The sequence below is a fragment of the Channa argus genome, chromosome 12, assembly GCF_033026475.1.
Source record: "Channa argus isolate prfri chromosome 12, Channa argus male v1.0, whole genome shotgun sequence".
Lineage (NCBI taxonomy): Eukaryota > Metazoa > Chordata > Actinopteri > Anabantiformes > Channidae > Channa > Channa argus.
The window spans coordinates 6,364,229-6,389,598 of record NC_090208.1 but is presented as its reverse complement, the minus strand read 5'-3'; the positions used below and the strand labels follow the sequence as shown (position 1 = coordinate 6,389,598).

The 25,370-nt window shown below is 38.7% G+C and overlaps 2 protein-coding genes across 6 annotated transcripts; both read right to left on the bottom strand.

Annotated features, from left to right (window-relative positions):
• Positions 1-150: 150 nt before the first annotated feature.
• LOC137137957 (alpha-tectorin-like) lies at positions 151-10,482 on the bottom strand. 4 transcript variants are annotated; one of them, XM_067524802.1, is made up of 19 exons: positions 10,197-10,482; positions 9,433-9,560; positions 9,068-9,162; positions 7,899-8,123; positions 7,675-7,746; positions 6,482-6,587; positions 6,260-6,386; positions 5,635-5,884; positions 5,315-5,477; positions 5,067-5,157; positions 4,865-4,927; positions 3,892-4,094; positions 3,681-3,815; positions 3,210-3,397; positions 2,543-2,691; positions 2,212-2,457; positions 1,930-2,092; positions 1,288-1,380; positions 151-727 (listed from the first exon to the last, which is right to left on the bottom strand). In XM_067524802.1, the coding sequence occupies exons 2-18, from the start codon at positions 9,476-9,478 to the stop codon at positions 1,288-1,290; spliced, it is 2,415 nt and encodes an 804-aa protein (XP_067380903.1). In that variant the 5' UTR covers positions 9,479-9,560; positions 10,197-10,482; the 3' UTR covers positions 151-727. The 4 variants fall into 4 exon arrangements, with proteins under 4 accessions (XP_067380903.1, XP_067380904.1, XP_067380905.1 ...); XM_067524803.1 differs by having other exon boundaries at positions 9,433-9,529; XM_067524804.1 differs by having other exon boundaries at positions 9,433-9,546; positions 10,197-10,304.
• Positions 10,483-13,739: 3,257 nt separating this feature from the next.
• LOC137137960 (Fc receptor-like protein 5) lies at positions 13,740-23,832 on the bottom strand. 2 transcript variants are annotated; one of them, XM_067524810.1, is made up of 9 exons: positions 23,536-23,832; positions 22,191-22,226; positions 20,615-20,875; positions 20,290-20,535; positions 16,496-16,531; positions 14,949-15,209; positions 14,624-14,869; positions 13,991-14,164; positions 13,740-13,876 (listed from the first exon to the last, which is right to left on the bottom strand). In XM_067524810.1, the coding sequence occupies exons 1-9, from the start codon at positions 23,564-23,566 to the stop codon at positions 13,761-13,763; spliced, it is 1,407 nt and encodes a 468-aa protein (XP_067380911.1). In that variant the 5' UTR covers positions 23,567-23,832; the 3' UTR covers positions 13,740-13,760. The 2 variants fall into 2 exon arrangements, with proteins under 2 accessions (XP_067380911.1, XP_067380913.1); XM_067524812.1 differs by having other exon boundaries at positions 13,991-14,113; positions 23,536-23,831.
• Between the last annotated feature and the right edge of the window lie 1,538 nt (positions 23,833-25,370).

The following is a 25,370-nucleotide window of genomic DNA, read 5'->3' as shown; positions in this document are numbered from 1 at the left end:
ATGCTGGATAAGTGTGTTGTTTTACTACGCTGTGACTTTGTTCCTGCTGCGCTTTATACTACACAGTCACTAAATTCACTAAATCCTTTTTTTTGGTTTGCAAGATGCAAAAAGAACAAAAAAAATGTTATGAAGTAGCATCAAACGTTTATTACTTTAAGTAGCATCATTAGCAACAGATCTCTTCACAGTTCAGTTTTAAATGTTCTTCCTGTATTTTATTTATTTATGGATATAGGAGCAAATCTGGAACAAAATCATCTCAAGCCATGTTACATAGAAAGGTCAACAACTTACAGAAATACAGAGAAAAGTTATCTGTCCCGCCCTTTATTTAACTAAAATAATCAACATATTGAGACTAGTTATATATTGTCTCCCAGCCCTTCATCTATTTAGACCTGCACACAGCCTGAAATCCTGAGACAGCAACCTCCTAAATGTTCTGTATGCAGTATTCATTGGAGTCTAAAGAAAATCAATTGTAGCTCACACACCTCCCTTCACCAGTTATAATTATGTATCTGTCACAGACATTCTTGTCCTGTTCTCACATTTTCACTAAAACAGATGCAAACACCAGCTGTGTGATGTAACACGTCTTCACAGTCCTTTCAGGATAACAAAGATTCGCATGTCTATAAACTGAATCAGGGCCAGTCCAAAGTCAGGGATCATCATGAAGGTCGACAGCCTGTCAGTCCCTCTGAGTCGCCATGGAAACAACCTGAAACAACAGCCAGAACAACCTGCTCTTTATCTGTCTTTGAAGGTGTAGCATGTACTAATGCTCAGTAACTAATGACTAACACTAATGGATTTAAAATGGATGAGAGGGCCAAAACATTAGAACCACCTCATAATATAATCTACTCTAGTGCAACTCCACCACCCACTATGACCTGAATAATAAACAATTACTGCCAGTTTCAACCTAAAAACGAAAAGGAATGATAACCTTGTCAAAGTAGAATTCCAGGCAGAGCCACTGTATTGTCATCCCTTTGATTTTCTCCTAGTGTTCTTTGACTGTCTGAACATCATAACTGTTCTTTTGGTTTAATTAGATTCTTGGACTCTGCCTCTTGTTGCTCTAGTGGACAGATTAGAGGGTGGAGGGATGGGTCACTAAAGCAGAGGACGGTCTCAGACCGAGTGTGTGAAGTCAAGTGTGAAACGACTTTCTGTTGCTTATTGTGTTAGTGCTTTATGCGACGAACATCATGTGACAAAGCAGGTTCTGTGGGTTGTATGATTATAACCTACAACAGAAGAGTTGTCTCTTACCTAATTAGTCCAGGCCATGCTGATAAATGCTAAAGCTTCATCTTGATATTTAGGCCTGACAGATCTGCGTCCTCGAACAACTCCATTACAAACCTATACATAAAAAAGACACACAAAAAACATGAAGTCCAGAGCACTAAATGTAACCAGGGGAAGGGACAAGAAATGAAAAGACCTAATCATGACATCAGTTTACTGAGTAGAGCCCGATGTTCACCAGACACAGTGATTTGAGTTCTGCTCAAACACTTTGGTCCTGGTGCTCCCATAATCCTTTAAATACCGTTTGCCAGACGTGTGTCTTCTGTCTGACTACTCTGCCATAAAGGTCTGTGATGGACTGTTACTGAGATGTTTGTCCTTCTGTCAGGTTCTCCAATCTCCACAGAGAAACCACCTCCATGACCAAAGGACTTTGTGTCTGGTTACTCAGTTTGGACTGACAGGCAACTGTAGAAACTCACTGAAATGGTGTGAATACCTTTCACAGTACTTTGCCACCTGTGTGTTTTCCCAAATCCCTCTCCCATTAGGTCTTATATTTACTAGTGTATTAGTCCAGCTCGACTTGACAGAGGACTGTTACATAATCTAAAAAGAGTTTCATAGGATAGAAAATAGAAATAGAATGTCCAAATGTACCGGGACACAGTCGTTGTTCTCTTTGACACACAGCTGCAGTTTGCAGTGCAGGTAGATGTCACCAGATTTCCCAGTGAACTGGAACATGTTGAAGGTGAAGTAGTTGGATGTTCCCAGTCCGTTTCCCTCCACCTTCACCGTCTGGTCAGTGGGGTTCGCACAGCTGCTCACAAACAGGAAAACAGACAGAACATCAGAGCAGATGTTGGTTTCAGGAATCAAACATCACATTTATTAAAGAATCTCTGACAACAGCAGCTCACACCTGAGTGTGTGTCTCACCCGTTTATGATCAGGTCGTATCTCAGACTTCCATTGGGTGATGGTTCACTGGTTGCCCAGCAAGAATCAGTCACCACAACAACCAAGCTGTCATCAAGTCCATCAGTCTTCAGCTCCACCCAGATCCTCTGGTCCAGCTGGACTGCAGTGCTCGGGTCCACAGCTTGAGTACGTTCAGCATCATTGTAAACGTTCATGGTCAGAGAGTAACTCCAAGCTCCAGATGTGATATGTTGAATCACAGAACTGCAGAGTTCAAACACACGCAAATCAGTTGTGTTATACTCACTAAACTCCATACAACAATCTCACAACATAAACTGAAAAACACCTGTCTTTGATACTGAAGGACATAGTCTTGATGTCTGGCTGAGTTTCAACACAGGAGAAGTCGATGTAGACTTGGTCATGGCGTTGGATGATGTCAGAGCTGTTCTGGTTTGTGATGGCGTTCTTGTAGATTATCTGGCTGTTGTTGGTCTGTGAGGTCACAGGAATTTAGATGTTATTGCACATTCCTAATGATAAAAGTTGAATCATATCAACTGGACTTCTTTCTTCTTGGTTGGAAATGTTTTGCTATTTAGCCAAGCAGCTTCTCTTCTAAACACCCCTTATCAACCTAGAAGGAATCACTAGGTGTGGTCTCCCTAGTGGATTTGTGAAGTGGTCTTAAACGTCCTGGATGAATTAAAGGAAAGCCTATATAGAGTGGGGGACAGATGGGCAAGGGATTTTTCAGATAACCACCCCTGGATGAATAAGAACCTTCGTCAACAAGTTCCTCATAAGTTAATTCAATAATAAAATTTTACTTTTAGCTGCTGTGTGAGTGAGACATAAACATGATAGACGATCAACATAATTAAACAACAATGAGGGTCGGAGCTGAACAGGATAGAACGTTTCCAAACTATAGAAGATCAGGAGAAGCTCAGCAGAGCAGGAAGAGTTGTAGCTGCTTGTTAAGCATAAAGAGGTGGAGAAGAAAAACCCACCGTGACCACCGCCCCACAGGTGTTGCTGTTGTTGAAGCTGAAGGTCACCATGTGGGTCTGCTGGTCCATGTGACCTCTGCAGGTCTGATCGTTGAGGTGTAAGGTGGAGTAGTCGATGCCTTTGTCCTCCAAGAGACAACCCACCAGAGACAGTGAAGCAGAGTCCTGGCTGCAGACGGTCGGACCACCTGAACATTCAGCAGCACAGAGGAAGGAAATAAAAACATGAAACAGTGAACAAGTCAAATAAGGGCTTTATCTAACAATTATGTACAGTTCTAATGGTTAGAGAACTTCGGACTGTAGCAAAAAAAAAAAGACAACACGTATAAGAAGAGCTCATTTAATGAGGTCCAATCTGTGGTTCTGAAATCAAGTTCTGAAGGTTAATTGTCAGCAGCTCTGAGATTATTTTTGCCTCCAGCTCTTTGAAACCGTCCAGCCTTTTACATTCAGGACAAATCATCATACCCAGAGTGTTTGTCGATGTGTACTCGGAGGCAAAAAGGGCCCGACAGAAGCAACGAGTTTCTCCACTGTCCATCTTCTGACCACAGAATTCATGAGGACTGCAGGTCCTGTCCTGACAGAAGGCCTGAGGGTGGGCTGAGAGAGAGAGGGAGGTGTTAATATCTCTTTATTTAACTAAATATCACTTTGTGAAACTGTAGGTTGATCTTACAGCAGCCGGCCTTTGTCCACCAGTCCCCCACTGTCTCGTTGTTTTGCAGGTTGCAGGCTCTGGAGTAGGCCTTCAGGAACTGACAGCTGAGTCCGTCCACTGCAGGATATTTACACAAAGTGTTGGTGCAGGCGGTGACGTAGGGCTGTGGGCTTGTGTGGATGATACAGGCAGTGAAAGGTTCCTCGCTCATGAGCTCACAGCTGTTACACAGATATAAAAAGACAATGGAAAACAGAATAATGAAGACTAATCTGTGCTGAGTTATGTTCTCTAAATAAAACAAAATGTAAAGACAGGACAGATCTGTTGACATAAAATGTGATCATCACCCTCAGTGTAAAGGGGTGAAGTTTGTAAACCCATGATGAAATCTGTGTGAATGCACAAAGACAGTAATAAGCATCTTTTTCATCAAGTTAATAATAATCAATTATTGTGGAAATGAGTGCACATGAACGAGCCTCGTTTGCACTTCCACAATTCACCAAGGATGGACATGTTGTCTTTGCCCCTTATTGGATCTATCAATGTGAGTAAAGGGCAGCTAAAAGGAAGAAGTAAAGTTTTACAGCTTGTGTTGCTCAGACAGCGTTTCTAAACAGCAAGAACGCAGGAGCTGCTATTATGAAACTGTTACACATCGAAAATTTTCATTCCAACTAATTTCTAACCCGTCATTGTTTTGATAATGACACATGACCGGTTACTGACTGGTAGAGCTCATGTTAAAACTTCTACTATCTACTACTTCTACTAGCCTGGAATTATGACAAAACACCTAAGTGATGTTCTCACAATCAGAAAACTGTGCCAGAAACTGCTTATGCATGGTTTCAGTGTGTTTGAACTGTTTATCTGGCACCAGGTGTGATTATTTTCTATCACTACGAAAATGAGCCTGGTGTCATGTATTTACCTACTGACATTTTATGACAGATAAATGTTTTTGCGTATGGATGAATCTACTCACAATTCAGTTGCCCAAGTGCAGTTGATGGTGCTGTCAGCAGTGTCACTGTACTGCATCTCACAGCTAGAAGGTGACAAACAACACACCATCAAAACTGTTTCCTGTGGTGTATTGTGTTTTCAAACAGAATCTACTTCGAGAACAAATTAGAAAGTACATAAAAACCCTGAACATGAACAGAATTCTGTAAATGAGGTCTTACCCTGAAGAACTGTAGTTAGAAAACCTCAGTTCACTTGAAGAACTGATGGAGTTTGCACATAAACCAGAGAGTTGGGATGGTAGTCCAGGTCCTGAACAGATTCAGGACAGAAAGTCTCAGGTCAAGTCCCAACTATGAACAAACATCACTAACAGCAGAGTTTACATTCTGGATGTGATTTCTCTGCTTCACAGCTGATTGTTTTATCTTTTGAAGATATAGGTACAGTAGGATGTTATATTCTGTACCTGTCAAACTGATCTGGGCGGTGTAACCATCAAAGAAGACAGAGGTGGTGTAGTTGGATAGAGACACCTTGGCGATGACTCCAGTTTGGTCCTTAGAGAGCTCCACACTGTGAACCAGCTGAGTGGAGCTGTTGAGGGTCAGCGTTGTGTCGTCCAGCTGCATCTCAGCAGAGACAAAGTGGAGGAAACACTGATTCAAACATCTCAGACACAAACAGGCTGTTTTCACATCAACAACCACTGAGTTCACCACAGTTCAAACAACTGAGAAGAACCAGGAGAAGCAGCTCTGACACTGACTGAGTCTGTAGGAAACTTACCCGAACTCTGCCACCTTGTTCCAGGTGGATGAGGACACCTGAGCCGTTCAGTCTCAGTGTCACACTGTCCAGGAAGCTCACGTCTTTACGACTTCGTTCCTGGAAGTTCCCCAGTATGAGGAAGTCTGGGAGTGATGGAGTCGACATCAGAGAGTGCACACACCGATCCTGGACAGAGTTAACTTGCCCGTTAAAGTCGATGACTGTGGGGCCAGTCAGAGTGCAGGTGGTGGTGGATTCCAATGTGCAGCTGATGGACATAGAGAGACTTATCAACTTATCAGCTTATATAAATCAAAATCCAATTTAGCTCTTTAACTAGTTACCGTGTACTGCAATCCACACAGTTTCAAACTTCTCTGGACTCCGGACTTATTGCTTTCATACACTTTGACTTTCTAGAATATTAACTAAAGCTATTCTCTGCCAGCAACCTTCAATTAATTACGCTATAAATCTTGGATTACATGATTTAAACACTAATAATTTAACTAGATCCATCCTTTAAATTGAATCATTAATCATATTTCAAAATCGCTACTGAACGTAAACCAGCCTGTATCATCAAGACTCTGATTCATATTTCTAAGGCCTTTCTTTCTCAATATAAATCAAACATATTTACACGCCATTGCCTTTACAATGCTCCAAGGGGCCACACTCATTGAAACTGAGGGCTGCCGTTTGATTACAGGTCAGATTCAAGCAAGTCTCTGGAGAGTTTACCACGGTGCCAGGTCTGTACAGAACACCTGGGAAGTGAAAAAATGTTATATCATAGATAACTTGTTAGTGGTCAAACAAAACTGAAACATTGAAATGTTACAATTTAGCTTTTCAGGACAACCTGAGTGTCTGCATCCACTGCTGTCTATTATCGTCCAATATTGTTGAGAAGGTTGGGTAATGTTTAACTTATCGACCGTGTTTCCATCGACCTGAACATCATACACCTAAACAGCAATAAACACATGCGCTGTTACTACCACAGAGGCACAGATCAGCACAAGCAAATAAAAGAGTTGGTCGTTATACCATTGAGTAATCAGAAAAGAAGGACCTTGGTTAGAGAGGTGACCAGGAACCCAACTGTCACTTTAAGACAGTTTCCGAGGTTTTCTACAGAAATGGCTTGAGATAAGAGACTCTACTAATCATGGAAAAAAACTTAAGATGACAGGTCACATACTGTACAATTACCATCCAGTCTAATGGTATACACTGCCCAAATCTAGGTGGTAAAAGTACAAAACTCAATACTCAAATAAAACATCCAGTATAAATAAAAAAAACAGACTACACAAGTAGAAATACATATTTTTTTAATATAAAAGTACACAACCTAAACTATGCCTACGTTCAAAGTAAAAAAGTAAAATACTTGTATTTCAAGTGTAGGATGTGATGCTAATAACCAAGTCTAATCCAGATTTGTTTTACTAATTTCACAAAGGGAAAATTAAGTCAGTTATTGTCAGTAAGTAGAACAACTGATAAAAGGGTAAAAAAGTATCAAAGATCTGTGTAAATGTTGATCTTATGGAACAAGCAGCAGGCACTAAAAGTGAAGCTAATTTACTTCACTGCTTTATCCACAATAATACATCAGTATTTATTATTTCATATGTTTTCTAATCTTTATCTGCAAAAAGATACGAAAAGTAGAAACTTAAGCTGTTAAATAAAACTAATGGAGTAAAAGCACAATATTTTTCTCTGATTTGTTATGGAGTATAAGTAAAAGAAACATAAAACAGAACTCCAGTAGCTCAAAGTACATTATTGGGATAAATGTACTCAGATACTGACAACCTCTGTCCAAGTGTACAAATTGTGTACAGATGTAAAGCTGCAATTGCAGCCAAAGGTGCTTTTACACAGTACTGAACTAGAAGTCTGAATACTAATGTTACTGTGTGTAGATCAATGGTCAAAATGCTTAAACAATGTTTTATTTTATTTTCAAATACAATTTATTATGCAGTAAAATGTGGAAAACTTGGTGTCCAAATACTTAGTGTAGAGACTGTATGAACTTACCAATGATTCCTGCATGCTGCTATAAAAATACAGAGCTGATTGTGTCCCATGGTTTAATAGTACAAATCTAGCCTGTAAAGAGTCAAAAGGGAATAAACAGATGCTACAGTATATGATTACATCAATAACCATTTGGTTAGATTCAGTTTAAAAGCTTAAATGTTCTGATGAGTGGGTACTTACACCTGTCACATTAATCTTTTCATGACACCAAAAATACTCACAGCAATATTAGAGTGATACACATCCACAACCGGTATACATTGTAGTTTGGTCTTGATGGATGGCAAATGCTGATTGACAAAGGCTTCATCAAGAGTATTGCTTGGTACGATCTGAAAAATGCCACTGTCTTTCAATAGTGGAGGCCCCACAATACAGTCTCCTCTGCTCTGAGGGTCATAAAAACCATTGAGACAGATGGCAAAGGCGTCATTGGTGAAGTTCACCTGGGAAAATGAAAGAGACATTTAAACTATCAAACTATCATTTCTACAAAAAGTTCTGACCAGCTTTTACTTACTAAAGATTTCAGTCTAAATTCTGATTGTGGTTCATGAGGCTACACAAGTGAAAGTTCAGATACACTGCTAAATTAATGACACTCTTTGATAGAAAGATGTGCGCACAGCATCAAGTCCTGTTGATGAGCTATGTCAGACTTTGTTCACACATTGAAGAATGTGTTACTTTGGGACAAACATCTGTCCCCTGATGACATGATGATTGACATTAACTGGGATGTGTTGATTTATTCATTCACTGGTGACATTTCGTTGGTCTGCTCACCTCTTCACTACCACAGGTAATAGAGAAAGTATCAGGCTTCATGTTACTTGTGAGGGAAATTTCAAAATCTAGGTAACACTGTTTCACTGTTTCACACTTCTCACAGACCCAGTATCAAACCTGCTTACACCAGTGCTTCCTCACCTTTTACTCCCCAGCAAGACATCCTGTCTCTGGCCACACAAAGAAGTGTCTTAGCTAGATATCAACCATAAAACTACCTACACCTGAACATTTGCTTCCTAGAAGGGAGCCCACAGGAACCAGCACAGATGATCAGTCTCAAGGACTTAAAAGAGATGGAAGACAAAAGGACAAAGTGACAAGAACTTGCTAATTAAGACTCCTGACCACATTGTATAAAGGTTGATTTGCATTTACTCATCCCTTTGTTCTTTGTGTGAACCCAGCTGTTGAGCTAAATGTATAAAAGGCTGAACAACCTACACATCTTGGTCAACATGATGGACCCGCTCATGAGTGTAGTTCTGTTATGCTCTGCATATTTCTCCATTTTGCTGATTAAATTCACCATTATCGTTCACTTGTGAGCTGCCTTTTGCCTCCTAACTTGCCTTACAGTTTTTGCCACAACATTACTCACATAGATTTGGTTGTACGTCTGTCCATAAAATGTGATGGGACACGAGCTGATGTTCAGCTGTGAAGAAACATGAAAGATCTGCAATCCTTGAGCACCTGAAGATAGTAATAAAACAGCATTTGATCAACAGTCAGTCAAGTCTTTTCATGACACAGCATCATTTCGCATTTCTTCTTTATATCAGAGGAAAATCTCAGCATATTGGACAGATTCTCAGCAGCTAAAGCTTCACTGCTCCTCATCACTTCAAGTCATTCTGCTCTTTGTTCCTGATTCTTTGTTTGTGTCTAATGTTAGTTCTGCTGACATCCATCAACAAGTCTTGTGGGTGAAGGTTTTAAAATGGCTGCTGTGTGTGAACTTACCTGCTAGCAGGCTGAGAGCAGACAGGTAGATCAGGGGGTGGAGCATGTTGGAGGAGGACAGTCAGCTGATGAAGAGCTGGAAGAAACAGGTGGACACCTTTGGGCAGAAAGTGCCTGTAAATGTTTTACTAAAATTTAAAATAACAGCAGTTAGTTACTTCGATGAGTAAGATACATGATTAATGATACATGTTTGGTCGGAGCTATACAGTAGAGTAAATCTAGAGTAGTGTCTATTGTTGTGTCAATTTGTAAACTAAAACTACAACTTTCTCCTTGAACGCTATTTTGTTTACACCAGCTACTTGTATATATAGCGCACAGTTGGGTTAATAGCCACATGAATTATTTTGAATATTTTATCGCATGGAATTAAAAATAAGGTGATATTTAGACCAAACTATGCTGAGAAATTCTATGTAAAAATCAGACATTCAACAGCCCTATAATCCTTTTTTGCTAAACATTTTACCATAATTATTAGAGATTGACAGGTGAATCAGGCTCTGTAAAATATAAAGATTTCTGCAGTCACCCACAGAAAAATGTACAGTTGACACGAATCAATTTTTCTAGATAACTGCAAATTAATGATTGAGATAACAGATAGAAGATAACAGACCTATGGAGTATGTTTAACAAATCCTGTTTCTGTATAAATGTATTATTCTACTTAAGTAACTTTACAGTTCTTTTTAAAAGGTCATGACTTGTTGTGTATTTGAAGAGGCAGAGTAACAGTAAGAATGTATGTATTGACTTACCCTATCAAGCTTAGATTGAGGATGAAGAAGATGAATGTTGTTAGTAGACTCAATGTTGGTCTGTTTACAAATGACACCAACATCTCTTTTTATGTGTTTCTTTTAATTTTATGGGTGTGGATACCGTCTACACCCAGGAGAAGATAAGTGGTGGGCTGGAGGTGGAGTCAGAAATGGTGCTACCTGCTGTGAGCCTTCCTCTACTTTTTCTAAAGAGCTATTTTAAACAGACCTGATGAGGAAAACTTTTAAAAAAAATGTATTTATTATTCAGGACATAAAACATTTTTTATAAATGAAAAACTGCAGAAACCAAAGAAGCATCAAATAAGATTTACTGTATACAACAGATTAACACAGAAAGAAATGTGACATATGATGTGACAAATGTGACAGCTCATAAAAGTGTTTCTACTCACAAACATTCTGCATTGAGAAGGGGATGGGTTTTGATTTCTCTTCTTGGATTTATTATGCTTGATTCATAATTTAACAGCTATCAGTGAAGTCCCTCCGCTGAAAACCAAGGGGCGCTTTTTGGTATAAACACCGATGTCAGTCAGCACTGCTCTGCTATAGCCAGAATTAAAAAAAACATAGTGAAGCTGCCTTTGGGTGCTAAACTGCACTAGTGAAGCTTAATGAACTTTAATGAACTTCCTGATGTGCGAAGCTATGACAACTATTCCAGATCAGTACATTTGGTATGTGACAGGTAGCTCGTTGAACAAGTTGCTCTACTCTTTTGAAAGAGGTGTTCTTTTCTTATACAAAGGTATGAATAACACACTTGGTTAGTTAGAATATAAACCAACAGAGAAATATAATATTTTCTCTGGAGTGTAACAAGGTGTGTTTAGTTAAATGGTCCGTTATCAATACACCGTATAAAATAAATGTCATTTAAAAAAATCTCTGCCTGCCACACATTTGTTTGGATGTGTTTTGTTACATAAAAGCAGCTTTAAAATTTGGTTACAGTAAGTGTCTTAACAGTTGCCAAGTAAAAGTCACTGTCATTGGATTTTGTATTCCACATTAAATCGAAATTCCCCTCAGATTACAATTGTGTGTCAAAAAAATGTAAATATAGTAAATATTTGTATACCACAATAATGAAAGTATGTTTTAAAAAGAATAACAAAAAAGATCTAAATGTTACCGATACATACATATTTTATCAAGATCTAATTTGGCAAAAGTCCTCTAAATCTAATTCCCTCATTTGTCCCTAGTTGGTTCCCAGTTTGTTAACAACTGCCTCTTTAAATTGAATCGCTTCTGCATCACACTTGACAAAATGGTGGATACCATTGCTTACAATAAGGCCACAATGGCACCCAGATTCACACTTTTTTTTTAAAAGGTGACATTTAAACAGTGCAAACACAGCAGTTTGTTAGGCACAAAAACATCAGAGGTAGGTTAGGTCAGGGTTAGGGCCAAAATAAAAGGGGAGTAGTAAATAAATCAGGGGACATTTATGCCAGTTAACCGAACATGCCTGTCTTTGGACTGTCAGAGGAAACTGAAGTAGCTGGAAGAAATCCACACAAGCACGGGGACAACATGCAAACTCCATGAATCATTTATACCGGCAATGTAAGAGCAAACACAGCCTTAGATATTTAAGTAAGTTGTTGTTATTATTTATGATTGTTGTTATTTTGTGTCAAATCGTTTCATTATAATAAGTCCTAATTGTGCCATACGTTTATGGTAAATTAATCATGTGAGCCATGGCAGCAGCACATGTGCAGTAGGAGGCACATACAAAAGAAAAGCAATAGAAAACTGTGAAAATTGTTTTGCTTTCATTTTATGAAATTCGTCTAAACTGTGATTTCTCTCACAAAACATACATTGTTTTTTTAATATTTATAAAACAGACTTCTTACAGTTATTTAGGCATAATGTTATATCTACAAAGCTCCATGAGATCTTGGTTAAACCTTTGAAACTCTACTATTGAAGGCTACTCGGTGTCTTGAAACACCTTCTCTGCCTTCAGTGGATCTAATGACATAACCTTTATTTTATCTTTGACAAAGAGAGATAATAAGATGATGAGCTTTACATTTGACAGTTTTACACCTGCACACATTCCAGCTTCTCTCTTGGCATTATATCAATGAATTGTATGCAAAGAATGAGAAAAAGGGGGCTGGAAAAATGCCAAACGACATTGATATTTCCTTCTTCCTCCTTGGAGAGTGACATTTAGTTTAGAAAATGATGCAGTTAAAAGTAATAAAATTCAGCACCCAGACGCTCGCAACTCCTTTACTTAATTTTCCCTGAGAAGAATGAAAAGGGAAGCGTTCTAGATATACACACGCAAACTCCAAGACACAACTCCAAACATTTTTCACTCGCTTTTTTTTTTTTTTTAAGAAAAATAAAAATTTGTAAGTAAATAAAATTTAATTTGGGTGAAAAAGAACAAAATCTGACAAAAGTTTGGGCCATTTAGTGTCAGAGTGGTGAGCATCCTGACAGGGATGATAAAAGCTGATGATAAAAGGTGCCAAAGCTCAACTCGTACCAAATCTGTAGAAATGCTAAGATCAGAAGACAATACCTACAGTCAGATTGGACCCTTAAAGAGAAGAGGGGACAAGGATGTGGGTTTAAATGGATCTGGGCAGGGAACACCAAAGTTAACAGGAAGAAGATACTATTCCTAACCTTTGAACATTCTTATGAGTGAAGTCTTTTAGTTTTTTACAACTGCACAATTGTCATTTGCTAATAAAAATGGTGATTATCTGGGCAATATACGTGTACCAAGCAACAGAATTCTGAGTACGCTTGAAAATACAACACACCTTCACACTAAAGAAGGTCTGCTTTCAATCACCTGTTTAGCTAAATGGGTTTGGTTCAGGTCAAGGTCTGTCCACATTCTTACCACAAGTTAACCCTCCAGTGTTCATTTGGGACGGGGCCCGAGACCAAATCGAGTAGAGGGTCTCAATTTGTTTGTTTGAACTAGACCCAAGTGTGACCTGCACAAATATACTGCAACAATGACTACTGGAGTTCAATTCAACTTGACCAAACGATTATCAACATCTTCAGATAAAAAGAGACCAGACAAATGGTCTTTGCCCGCTTTTCCGCCCAAGGCCGAGTCATGCTGGTGCTCCACAGCACTGTATTGTAAAGTGTTTGCAATTACAATCCCTTGGGCCCTCGTCCTCCTTCTTCAAAGCCAATTCATAATTTAGGGTAGCCTTACAGTACCAACCCTAAGAGCAGGCACCATGTTATGCTCTAGAGCTCCTTAATCTGACCCCAAGAATGACTCAAATGTGGAACTGGTAAAGGCCAAAGAAAACGGTTGGCCAGAGCAGGAATCACAGCATGTTCTCAAATGCTGACCTTTTATTATACTTTAGTCAAAATTTCTATTTTTTAAATTAATTGGTTTTCTTCTTCTTAGGTTTTGGGTACAATAAATAATTTTGTATTAAGTTAACAACATTTCTAATTGTAAAGACTTTGGGTGTAGTCCAGATGTGTCGGTGCACCAAAAAAACCAGAGTGACAACGTTTTTCCTCTTATGTCTGTTGAGCTCCGAAGTGATGCCCTGTTGTCACAACGACAATTACATCATCGCAAACCTGGTCAACCACGGTGGGTGAGGAAATCTCCACGGTAACGGGCAAGTGTTTTACTAAAATCAGAGCAGGTTGGAAAGAAAAAATACATTTATCAATCTTTAACACATAAGGAGTTCTGTTAGAACAGCTGAGATGGATTGTAAGATCGATGAATTATTCAGTGTTACCTGTGCATGTTTGTCGATACAAATACACCATGAGGACAGTGGAGATGAAGTACGGACAAAGCACCAATAGATGGAGAACCACACTGACCACAAGCTGGTGGGGAGTGGAGTCAGGGGCAGAGGCTGCGGAGGCAGGTGGGAGTGTCATAGGATTACTTGAAGAAACAATCCGACCTGGTGAACATCAAGATTAAATAGGTCCTCAAATAAGGATCAATGTTCACTACAGGAACCTTCCGCTGAACAGGAACCTTTTGAGGTACTTCTTTCTGTTGGGTGATTCTGGAGCAACCTCAGCTCTGGATTGAGGGTTTACGAACATTGCTGATTGTTCACATACATTTACTACTGTATTTCTTTATACTGCTTGTTTAAAATTCTTTAGTTTGTTGCTGACAGTATTCAGGATGGAGCAGCCTGAAAGGTTTTGTGGTTCACTGATGACAAAGTTCACTGTTGACTGTTTTGTCAATTTCTGCAGAGACTGTAAATGGGAAATTTCTCTTTTTATATGTCAACAGACTAATTTGCTTTCCAGGACCCTGCTAGAGAGTGATGGATGAACCTTTTCCCCCTGGGGAAAGTACCTGCTTCTTGTTTTTGGAAAAATCTGATGCAAAAGGATCTTCTTACCTGTGACGTAGATCCAGCTGGGTGGAGACTCTCCATGACTGCTGATGTGACACTTGTAGAGGCCTTCATCAGACATGGTAACGTTGTGGATGGTCATGTGACCTGTAGGCTCAGTCCTGATGAAGGAGCCATCTTTATAGAAATCAGCTGGGAGCTTGAAGGGAGGCCTCTTTGTTTGACAGTGCAGAGAGACATCATGTCCCTCCATCACAGGGAGGACAGGACTCTGCAGGATCACTGCTCCACCTCAACACAGAGACAAACTACAGCATTTCATCCATTTCCACACAGCTTCATCAACACTAACTCCACAGTCTGATCTTACCAGTGACAGTGATGGTGATGCTGTTACTGGTTGATCCCTCTCTGGATTCACACCAGTAAACTCCACTGTCCAATGGGACAATGTGGCTGATGTTACAGGAAGAACCAGCTGGTTTTCCCCAGTCTCCACATTTAGTTCTGGTGTGTTTGCTTGTGTTCCTCCTCAGTGTCCATCCAGCAGAGCTGTCGTCCTCCTCACAGCTCAGAAAGACAGAATCACCTTCAAACAGCTGAGAGCTGCTGGGACTCACAGTCAAAAAGCCTGTGGGGAATTTAAAATACATTTATTTTCTACTGCTTGTAAGGCCCAGACAGAGGTGAAGACACACTAAACATTAAACAAAGCAAATCATTATCATAGCAAATCCACAAAACACAACAGTAAATATCATGAGTGTGGTCTCAGTAAGTGAAAGGTGAGATGGGAGAACCAAGGAGCAGGACTAGAACTGCCAGATAACAAAATTGATTTCTGCGGGAAGTTTATAACATTTTTGGAAAAATTACAATCTTTAAGTGTGTAGTGATTTACAACTTCTAAGGGCATCCAGTCATGGATGAAGGAAATATCAGAAGGACAGAGTTCTGATAATTCTTTACTTTTATTAGCCTTAATTGAGTGCGATTTCATTTTTAGGGTGAGAAAAAAACTTTTTTAAGAAAATGCAATTCTTTAAATACAGTTATTTAAATGTTGCTTGTTGAAGTGAAATGTCTCCCACAAAGCAGCAGAGAGCACTTAGTAACTGACCACCACAGCACAGACAAACAGTAACGAACCCTCAGTTTTAAGGACTTTGAACTCTGGGCCCTGTTTTTACTAATGAACCACTGAGAAAACATCAAAGAATGAGGTTTAACAAACTTTCCTGTTTCCTGTTAAAGCTTAAGGGGAATTAATGCACTGCTTTACATCCCGACCTCTAAAAATACTTTTAAATGAAGGAAGTGGTTACACAATGTGTCAAAAGAGATACATCAGTCTGGTTGACTGTCAAGTGGATGAAGTTTAGTTTTTAGTCTCCACTTTCAGTAGCTGAGTTTCAGAACCTCGTTTGGATTCTTTTCCATCCAGTTTTTATGTTTGCTGAAGTCTGCTGAGCGTTAGCAATTGAACCACATTCTATTCTGTGATTTGTGGATTGTTAAGTATTTTCTTTTATTCCTTATTTATATACAGTAATACTAACACAAACATGGTTACAAATTCCTGACCTTTCACAGCCTCTTAAAAGGAGACTTTTTCAAAAAAATAATTTTATTGTTTAAAAAATAAATAACAAAACAAAACAAAAACTAAAAACAAACTAAAATAGAACAATTAATCTGTAACTATTAAAGTGATTAAACAGTTCAATAAAATCAAATCCTGCATGGCAGCATCTTCATAGCTCGTGTAGAATCCTAAACGATGGGATAACTTTCCATTGGTTATTGCAATCGCTGCAGGGTAGAATAGATTTAGTGAAGAGCTGTGATGGGTTGTGTTTTGGGTGGGAACATTCAGTTTTGTCCCAAAGTTTTATATCATGAGAGAACATCACTAACCTTGGTTTGTCCTGCAGCACAGCAGCAGGGTCACAACTGGAGAGAAATGAGACAAGTCAGCTTCAGAGAACTGAAACAATCTGGGCAGAAAAACTCATACCAATAACAGCAGAACTCACGAAACATCGACACATAAAAAGAAACAACAATTGTTTTCACGAAAATGTTCAACAAAGACTTTTATGCAAAACTGAAAATACATCTTCTAAAAGCAAATTAATAAATTATAAACACAGACAGTTTTCCCCAGTTACTGCACAAGTCTTCACTCTTTTTAAAATTACTTAAACATCACATGTGCAGGCAACAGCTTTCAGAAATCATATATTTTTAATAGAGCACCTGAGTCCAGGTAATGTGATTTTAGTATAAATAAACCTCATGATTAATGCATTTATTACATTGAAAAAAAACAACCATTGAAATTATTTAGATACAAAGTAAATAACGTGATAATACTACTACTACTAATAATAATAACAATAATAAAATGTTTACAGTCTATATGTAAAAGAAGCCCCGTTGGAATGTAACTCTTTCACAGGAGCAACAGTCAAAAAACAATTTAAGAGATTAATTGATAATTTAATAGTAATCAGCTGCAAACATAAAGACCTTTCATGGTGAGCAACTACATGAAATTGATAAAGACAGCAGAGAAGGTGTCTTTACACAGTACATTCTGTACTTTATGCGCGATGTGTAAAACTGATTTTAACGCCGGTGGCTCATAAACAAGTTTGACAGCTGCTTTTGTTCACATGTTATATAATTTAATTATTTGCCATCGCAGAAAACTGCTATGAAATGTAATCTTAGAAGGAAGCTGTTAAAAAAATATTTCTTTGACAAAGTTATTTCCAACTGCAGAATTTGAAATGTGTAATTATGATTTGAAACTTAAGTACTGCACGTTACTATATGTTTTAAGTTTGAAATTGACTTTGCCAAGTTCCTGTCCATCACTAAATGTAGATTTCTCCAATGTAGAAAGTATTCATCGTAAAAATCGGATGATTATAAATGGTGATCAGGTGGGTTTAAAGCAAAGTGCATGCACAGCTTTTTTACACCACAGACCTGAATTTGACTCCAGGGTCTTCTGTGTGGTTAGATTTAGGCAAGAAAAGCACTTTGGTTAAGGTTACAGTGGGATTGTGGTTATGTTTAAAGGTTATGGAGAACCACAAAAGCCTTTTGCTTTAGCCAGTAGACTGTTTTTCTCTAAGCTTAATCAAAGTCCTGTGAGAGTCAGAACACAACCAATAACTAGAAATTGCTGCCTTGCTGTTCCTCCACCAACCGGTTTACATACATGTCTGTTAAAACGTATTTTCTAATCAGTTCAAGTGGATGATTCTGCCAAATAGTTCTTTACAGCTGATCGAGATATGAAGGTCACAACAATGTGCTGGATGTGAGATCACAGCTACCTTTGACCATCAAATCTAATCCGTTCATCCTTGTGTCCAAGAAGAGCCACTTTTGAAGAAATTCAATTAAAGTTGTAAATAAATTAGTATGTTCATGAGAATGGGACACAGAAATCCCCAAAACAGAACGTCCCTGGCCACGGCTGTCGCCAGTGTGGAGGAATAAGAACTGTATTAATGCTTCATTTAACTGCTGTACAGCAAAACCAGATAGTAATATGTTCAGTATCACCATATTTTCAACTCATTAATCCTCATTATAATTCTGAAAAAAACATAATGCACTGGAAGAAATTAAAGTTTTAAGAGACATGATGAAGCACATTGTGATTTCCAGCTGTTACTGGCTGCATCACAGCAAAGTGATGAAACATTCAGGACTTTGGAATTAAAATGTTATGCTCACACTGATCCCTAAATCTTTGTGCTGTTTGCCACCTCGGCAGAAAAGCTGTAGACAGTTAATTGAACAGGATATGTTGTACTTACAGAGCAGCCATTGAAGAGATGCTGGGTCCATTTTACCATTTACTGATATGAGTCCACTTCCTCTCTGTAGGTGGGTGTAGAGGATGTGCGGTTCAAGTCAAACCTGCCTGTTGCTCTTCTAGAAATGAATGTTTGAATCATTTCTTTCCAAAGCTGGTCAGCCATAACCTCTTTAGCCCCGTCTGTTTCTACATTTGGCCTTTCACAGCTTCCTCATGTAGACCTACTCACCTGCTCACCTGTTTGGAGACTTAAGCCAATTTGTTCTTTTATTTAACCCACGTGTTGATGTTGTCAACCTGCTAAGTCTCCTGCTAACATCACTTACATGTTTTACTAGCAACATGCTATGTAAGAGTCACTACGGTGACATACTTATCATGTAATTACCTGCACAGTTGTAGCCACGATGCCCACTGCTTCTTTGTATGTGTATATATGTGCTTATAAAACCTTTAAATCTTCAGCAGAGTGTGTGCCTTGATTTTTCATTACATCTGCTACTATATACTTCTGCTCCACAACATTCGTATTTTTTACTCCATTATATTTATTTGATGGTACAGTTTCTTTTCTGAGTATAATTTGACTAATAAAACATTATACATTTCAAAAAAGCAGTACAAACTGCAGTTCAAAACAAGCAAAACAGAGAGCACATGAGGTTCCTTGTTGCAGTTTCAGATGTCTCAGGATTGGTATCAGTTTCAACACAGTGTCATTTCTATTATTAGATGCAAAACTTTTTATATCACATTAAAAAAGGGACAAATCTGCCTGGTCAGAGCAGGAATCACAGCATGTTCTCAAATAATCACCCGATGCTATACTTTTTTCTATCATTTTTATCTTTTAAATTAATTGTTTTTTTTCTTCTTGGGCTTTGGGTATAACACATAAATTTGTATTAAATTAACAACATTTCTAATTGTAAAGACATTGGGTGCTGTCCAGATGTGTCGGCCCTTCAGAAAAACCTGAGTGAAAAAGTCTTTCCACTTATGTCAATTAAACTCAGAAGTGATGCTCTGTTGTGACAGCAACTATGACATCATCGCAATCAATTAGTCCCTGGTCAACCGAGATTGGTGAGGAAATCTCCACGGTAACGGGCAAGTGTTTTACTAAAATCAGAGCAGGTTGGAAAGAAAAAATACATTTATCAATCTTTAACACATACGGAGTTCTGTTAGAACAGCTGAGCTGGATTGTAAGATCGATGAATTATTCAGTGTTACCTGTGCATGTGTGTCGATACAAATACACCATGAGGACAGTGGAGATGAAGTACAGACAAAGCACCAATAGATGGAGAACCACACTGACCACAAGCTGGTGGGGAGTGGAGTCAGGGGCAGAGGCTGCGGAGGCAGGTGGGAGTGTCATAGGATTACTTGACAAAAGAATCCGACCTGGTGAACATCAAGATTAAATAGGTCCTCAAATAAGGGTAAATGTTCACTACAGGAACCTTCCACTGAACAGGAACCTTTTGAGGTACTTCTTTCTGTTGGGTGATTCTGGAGCAACCTCAGCTCTGGATTGAGGGTTTACGAACATTGCTGATTGTTCACATACATTTACTACTGTATTTCTTTATACTGCTTGTTTAAAATTCTTTTACTTTGTTGCTGACAGTATTCAGGATGGAGCAGCCTGAAAGGTTTTGTGGTTCACTGATGACAAACTTCACTGTTGACTGTTTTGTTAATTTCTGCAGAGACTGTAAATGGGAAATTTCTCTTTTTATATGTCAACAGACTAATTTGCTTTCCAGGACCCTGCTAGAGAGTGATGGATGAACCTTTTCCCCCTGGGGAAAGTACCTGCTTCTTGTTTTTGGAAAAATCTGATGCAAAAGGATCTTCTTACCTGTGACGTAGATCCAGCTGGGTGGAGACTCTCCATGACTGCTGATGTGACACTTGTAGAGGCCTTCATCAGACTTGGTAACATGGTGGATGGTCATGTGACCTGTAGGCTCAGTCCTGATGAGGGAGCCATCTTTATAGAAATCAGCTGGGAGCTTGGAGGCAGGGCTCTTTGTTTGACAGTGCAGAGAGACATTATGTCCCTCCATCACAGGGAGGACAGGACTCTGCAGGATCACTGCTCCACCTCAACACAGAGACAAACTACAGCATTTCATCCATTTCCACACAGCTTCATCAACACTAACTCCACAGTCTGATCTTACCAGTGACAGTGATGTTGATGCTGTTACTGGTTGATCCCTCTCTGGACTCACACCAGTAAACTCCACTGTCCAATGGGACAATGTGGCTGATGTTACAGGAAGAACCAGCTGGTTTTCCCCAGTCTCCACATTTAGTTCTGGTGTGTTTGCTTGTGTTCCTCCTCAGTGTCCATCCAGCAGAGCTGTCGTCCTCCTCACAGCTCAGAGAGACAAACTCTCCTTCAAACAGCTGAGAGCTGCTGGGACTCACAGTCAAAAAGCCTGTGGGGAATTTAAAATACATTTATTTTCTACTGCTTGTAAGGCCCAGACAGAGGTGAAGACACACCAAACATTAAACAAAGCAAATCATTATCATAGCAAATCCACAAAACACAACAGTAAATATCATGAGTGTGGTCTCAGTAAGTGAAAGGTGAGATGGGAGAACCAAGGAGCAGGACTAGAACTGCCAGATAACAAAATTGATTTCTGCGGGAAGTTTATAACATTTTTGGAAAAATTACAACCTTTAAGTGTGTAGTGATTTACAACTTCTAAGGGCATCCAGTCAGGGATGAAGGAGATATCAGAAGGACAGAGTTCTGATAATTCTTTACTTTTATTAGCCTTAATTGAGTGCGATTTCATTTTTAGGGTGAGAAAAAACTTTTTTAAGAAAATGCAATTCCTTAAATACAGTTATTTAAATGTTGATTGTTGAAGTGAAATGTCTCCCACAAAGCAGCAGAGAGCACTTAGTAACTGACCACCACAGCACAGACAAACAGTAACGAACCCTCAGTTTTAAGGACTTTGAACTCTGGGCCCAGTTGTTACTAATGAACCACTGAGAAAACATCAAAGAATGAGGTTTAACAAACTTTCCTGTTTCCTGTTAAAGCTTAAAGGGAATTAATGCACTGCTTTACATCCCGACCTCTAAAAATACTTTTAAATGAAGGAAGTGGTTACACAATGTGTCAAAAGAGATACATCAGTCTGGTTGACTGTCAAGTGGATGAAGTTTAGTTTTTAGTCTCCACTTTCAGTAGCTGAGTTTCAGAACCTCGTTTGGATTCTTTTCCATCCAGTTTTTATGTTTGCTGAAGTCTGTTGAGCGTTAGCAATTGAACCACATTCTATTCTGTGATTTGTGGATTGTTAAGTATTTTCTTTTATTCCTTATTTATATACAGTAATACTAACACAAACATGGTTACAAATTCCTGACCTTTCACAGCCTCTTAAAAGGAGACTTTTTCAAAAAAATAATTTTATTGTTTAAAAAATAAATAACAAAACAAAACAAAAACTAAAAACAAACTAAAATAGAACAATGCAAATTACTCTGACTGATTAATAGACAATTAATCTGTAACTATTAAAGTGATTAAACAGTTCAATAAAATCAAATCCTGCATGGCAGCATCTTCATAGCTCGTGTAGAATCCTAAACGATGGGATAACTTTCCATTGGTTATTGCAATCGCTGCAGGGTAGAATAGATTTAGTGAAGAGCTGTGATGGGTTGTGTTTTGGGTGGGAACATTCAGTTTTGTCCCAAAGTTTTATATCATGAGAGAACATCACTAACCTTGGTTTGTCCTGCAGCACAGCAGCAGGGTCACAACTGGAGAGAAATGAGACAAGTCAGCTTCAGAGAACTGAAACAATCTGGGCAGAAAAACTCATACCAATAACAGCAGAACTCACGAAACATCGACACATAAAAAAAGTGTGTACTTTATGAGATGAGATGTAAAACAGGTTTTAAATGTGGTGGCTCAGAAACATCTGACAGCTGCTTCTGTTCACATGTAATGTACATGCAATCGCAGAAAAATGGTATGAACTGTATTCTTAAAAGGGACATGTCTCAAAAATATTTCTTTGTCAGAGTTGTTTAATAATGCAGGTTATGACAGGTGTGATTATCATTTAATCCTGAAGTTATGTACTTTACTTTTTGTTCTAAGTTTGTACTTGAAGCATCCTGTCCGTCACTAAATGTGGATTTCACCAATGTAGAAAGTATTTATCATAAAAATACGATGGGCTTAAAGCAAAGTGCATGCACAGGTATTTCACACCACAGACCTGAATTTGACTCCAGGGTCCTCTGAGTGGTTAGATTTAGGCAAGAAAAGCACTTTGGTTAAGGTTAGAGTGGGATTGTGGTTATGTTTAAAGGTTATGGAGAACAACAAAAGCCTTTTGCTTTAGCTAGACGACTGTTTTTCTCTAAGCTTAATCAAAGTCCTGTGAGAGTCAGAACACAACCAATAACTAGAAATTGCTGCCTTGCTGTTCCTCCACCAACCGGTTTACATACATGTCTGTTAAAACGTATTTTCTAATCAGTTCAAGTGGATGATTCTGCCAAAAAGTTCTTTACAGCTGATCGAGATATGACGGTCACAACAATGTGCTGGACGTGAGATCACAGCTACCTTTGACCATCAAATCTAATCCGTTCATCCTTGTGTCCAAGAAGAGCCACTTTTGAAGAAATTCAATTAAAGTTGTAAATAAATTAGTATGTTCATGAGAATGGGACACAGAAATCCCCAAAACAGAACGTCCCTGGCCACGGCTGTCGCCAGTGTGGAGGAATAAGAACTGTATTAATGCTTCATTTAACTGCTGTACAGCAAAACCAGATAGTAATATGTTCAGTATCACCATATTTTCAACTCATTAATCCTCATTATAATTCTGAAAAAAACATAATGCACTGGAAGAAATTAAAGTTTTAAGAGACATGATGAAGCACATTGTGATTTCCAGCTGTTACTGGCTGCATCACAGCAAAGTGATGAAACATTCAGGACTTTGGAATTAAAATGTTATGCTCACACTGATCCCTAAATCTTTGTGCTGTTTGCCACCTCGGCAGAAAAGCTGTAGACAGTTAATTGAACAGGATATGTTGTACTTACAGAGCAGCCATTGAAGAGATGCTGTGTCCATTTTACCATTTACTGATATGAGTCCACTTCCTCTCTGTAGGTGGGTGTAGAGGATGTGCGGTTCAAGTCAAACCTGCCTGTTGCTCTTCTAGAAATGAATGTTTGAATCATTTCTTTCCAAAGCTGGTCAGCCATAACCTCTTTAGCCCCGTCTGTTTCTACATTTGGCCTTTCACAGCTTCCTCATGTAGACCTACTCACCTGCTCACCTGTTTGGAGACTTAAGCCAATTTGTTCTTTTATTTAACCCACGTGTTGATGTTGTCAACCTGCTAAGTCTCCTGCTAACATCACTTTGTTTTACTAGCAACATGCTATGTAAGAGTCACTACGGTGACATACTTATCATGTAGTTACCTGCACAGTTGTAGCCACGATGCCCACTGCTTCTTTGTATGTGTATATATGTGCTTATAAAACCTTCAACTCTTCAGCAGAGTGTGTGCCTTGATTTTTCATTACATCTGCTACTATATACTCAATGTCGTGAAGCAGAAGTATATTATATTTAAATATATATATATATATATATATATATATATATATATATATATATATATATTTGTGTGTGTGTGTGTGAATGTGTATTTATATAATTGATGTCTACAGTTTATTTTCTCCTTATAAGTTTACTAAAAGGTCTGAACGTTTTTAGTGGTGTTCTTTTGTTTAACAAAGTTTATATGTTCACGTCTTTCCACAACAACTACTTCTGGTACACGTTTGGTGTTTTTGGGTGTTTCTTGATATTGTGTCAAGTCTTCTCTGATTTCTCTGGTTCGAGGCCAAGCAAAGTAAAATGATCATTTATTTCACAGAAATAATTGGACAGGGAAAAAAATTAATAAATTAGTGCAGAAGAATTTTTGTCAGGTTTATCTTCCACATGCTGTAAACATCTGGATTTTGACATCATTAAAACCAGATGTACCAGGTACAACATGTGAATGCTTCGTGTGCACTCATGCATTAAATGTAAGCAATAATGTACAGTAACCTATTATTTAATATTTTATGAAGGTCACAGAGGCCATTATTACTTTTACCGTTATTAATTAAGCATATTCTACTAACAATACTAATGTACTGTTTTGCTGTAGTAGGATTTTACCTGATTTGTACGGTGCAGTATAAACTTAATCAGTGTGTATTACTGAATCTGGTTAAACGGGCTCAGCAGCGCTTGCACCTCTTGTGCCAGATAAGGAGAGTACACCTCCCCCCCTCCCATGACAGAGAGCTTGCTGATCAGCTACATCTGCTTTTGTAGCTGCACATCTTCTGTTATCAAATTTGTGCAGAGTGGTGAGGACAAGGTGCACAAATGCTGTCTGACCATAGCCTGGAATATCATCAGAGACTCCATTCACTCTCATGGTTCTGCAGAAGATAACGAGGTTCTGTAATAGCTTCATCCCTCATGCCATCAGACTCCTGAACTCACAGTAACCCCACCCGTCTCTCCTCACACATACACACGCTTTGAAATATATTTTGATCAGATGTGCAATATATTTAATAGTCATCCTGCTCTGTTTTATCATTATTCATTAATTGTATTTACATTTATTTCTTTTTTTCTACAACTCCAAACAGCCAGTGTGCACTAACTGCTGTGTGTTGTTACTCAGCTCTCTGCTGGCGTCTGGTGGTCACACTTACTATGAAGCCAACATGACTTCCAGGAAAAATGCAACACCACGTGGTGGTATTAATGTGGACTGGGGTCAGCGTGGCAGCAGTTTAAGGTTGAAACTATTTTGCTCCATTTGAAATCTGATATTTTGACAGCTGCCACCAGAAGA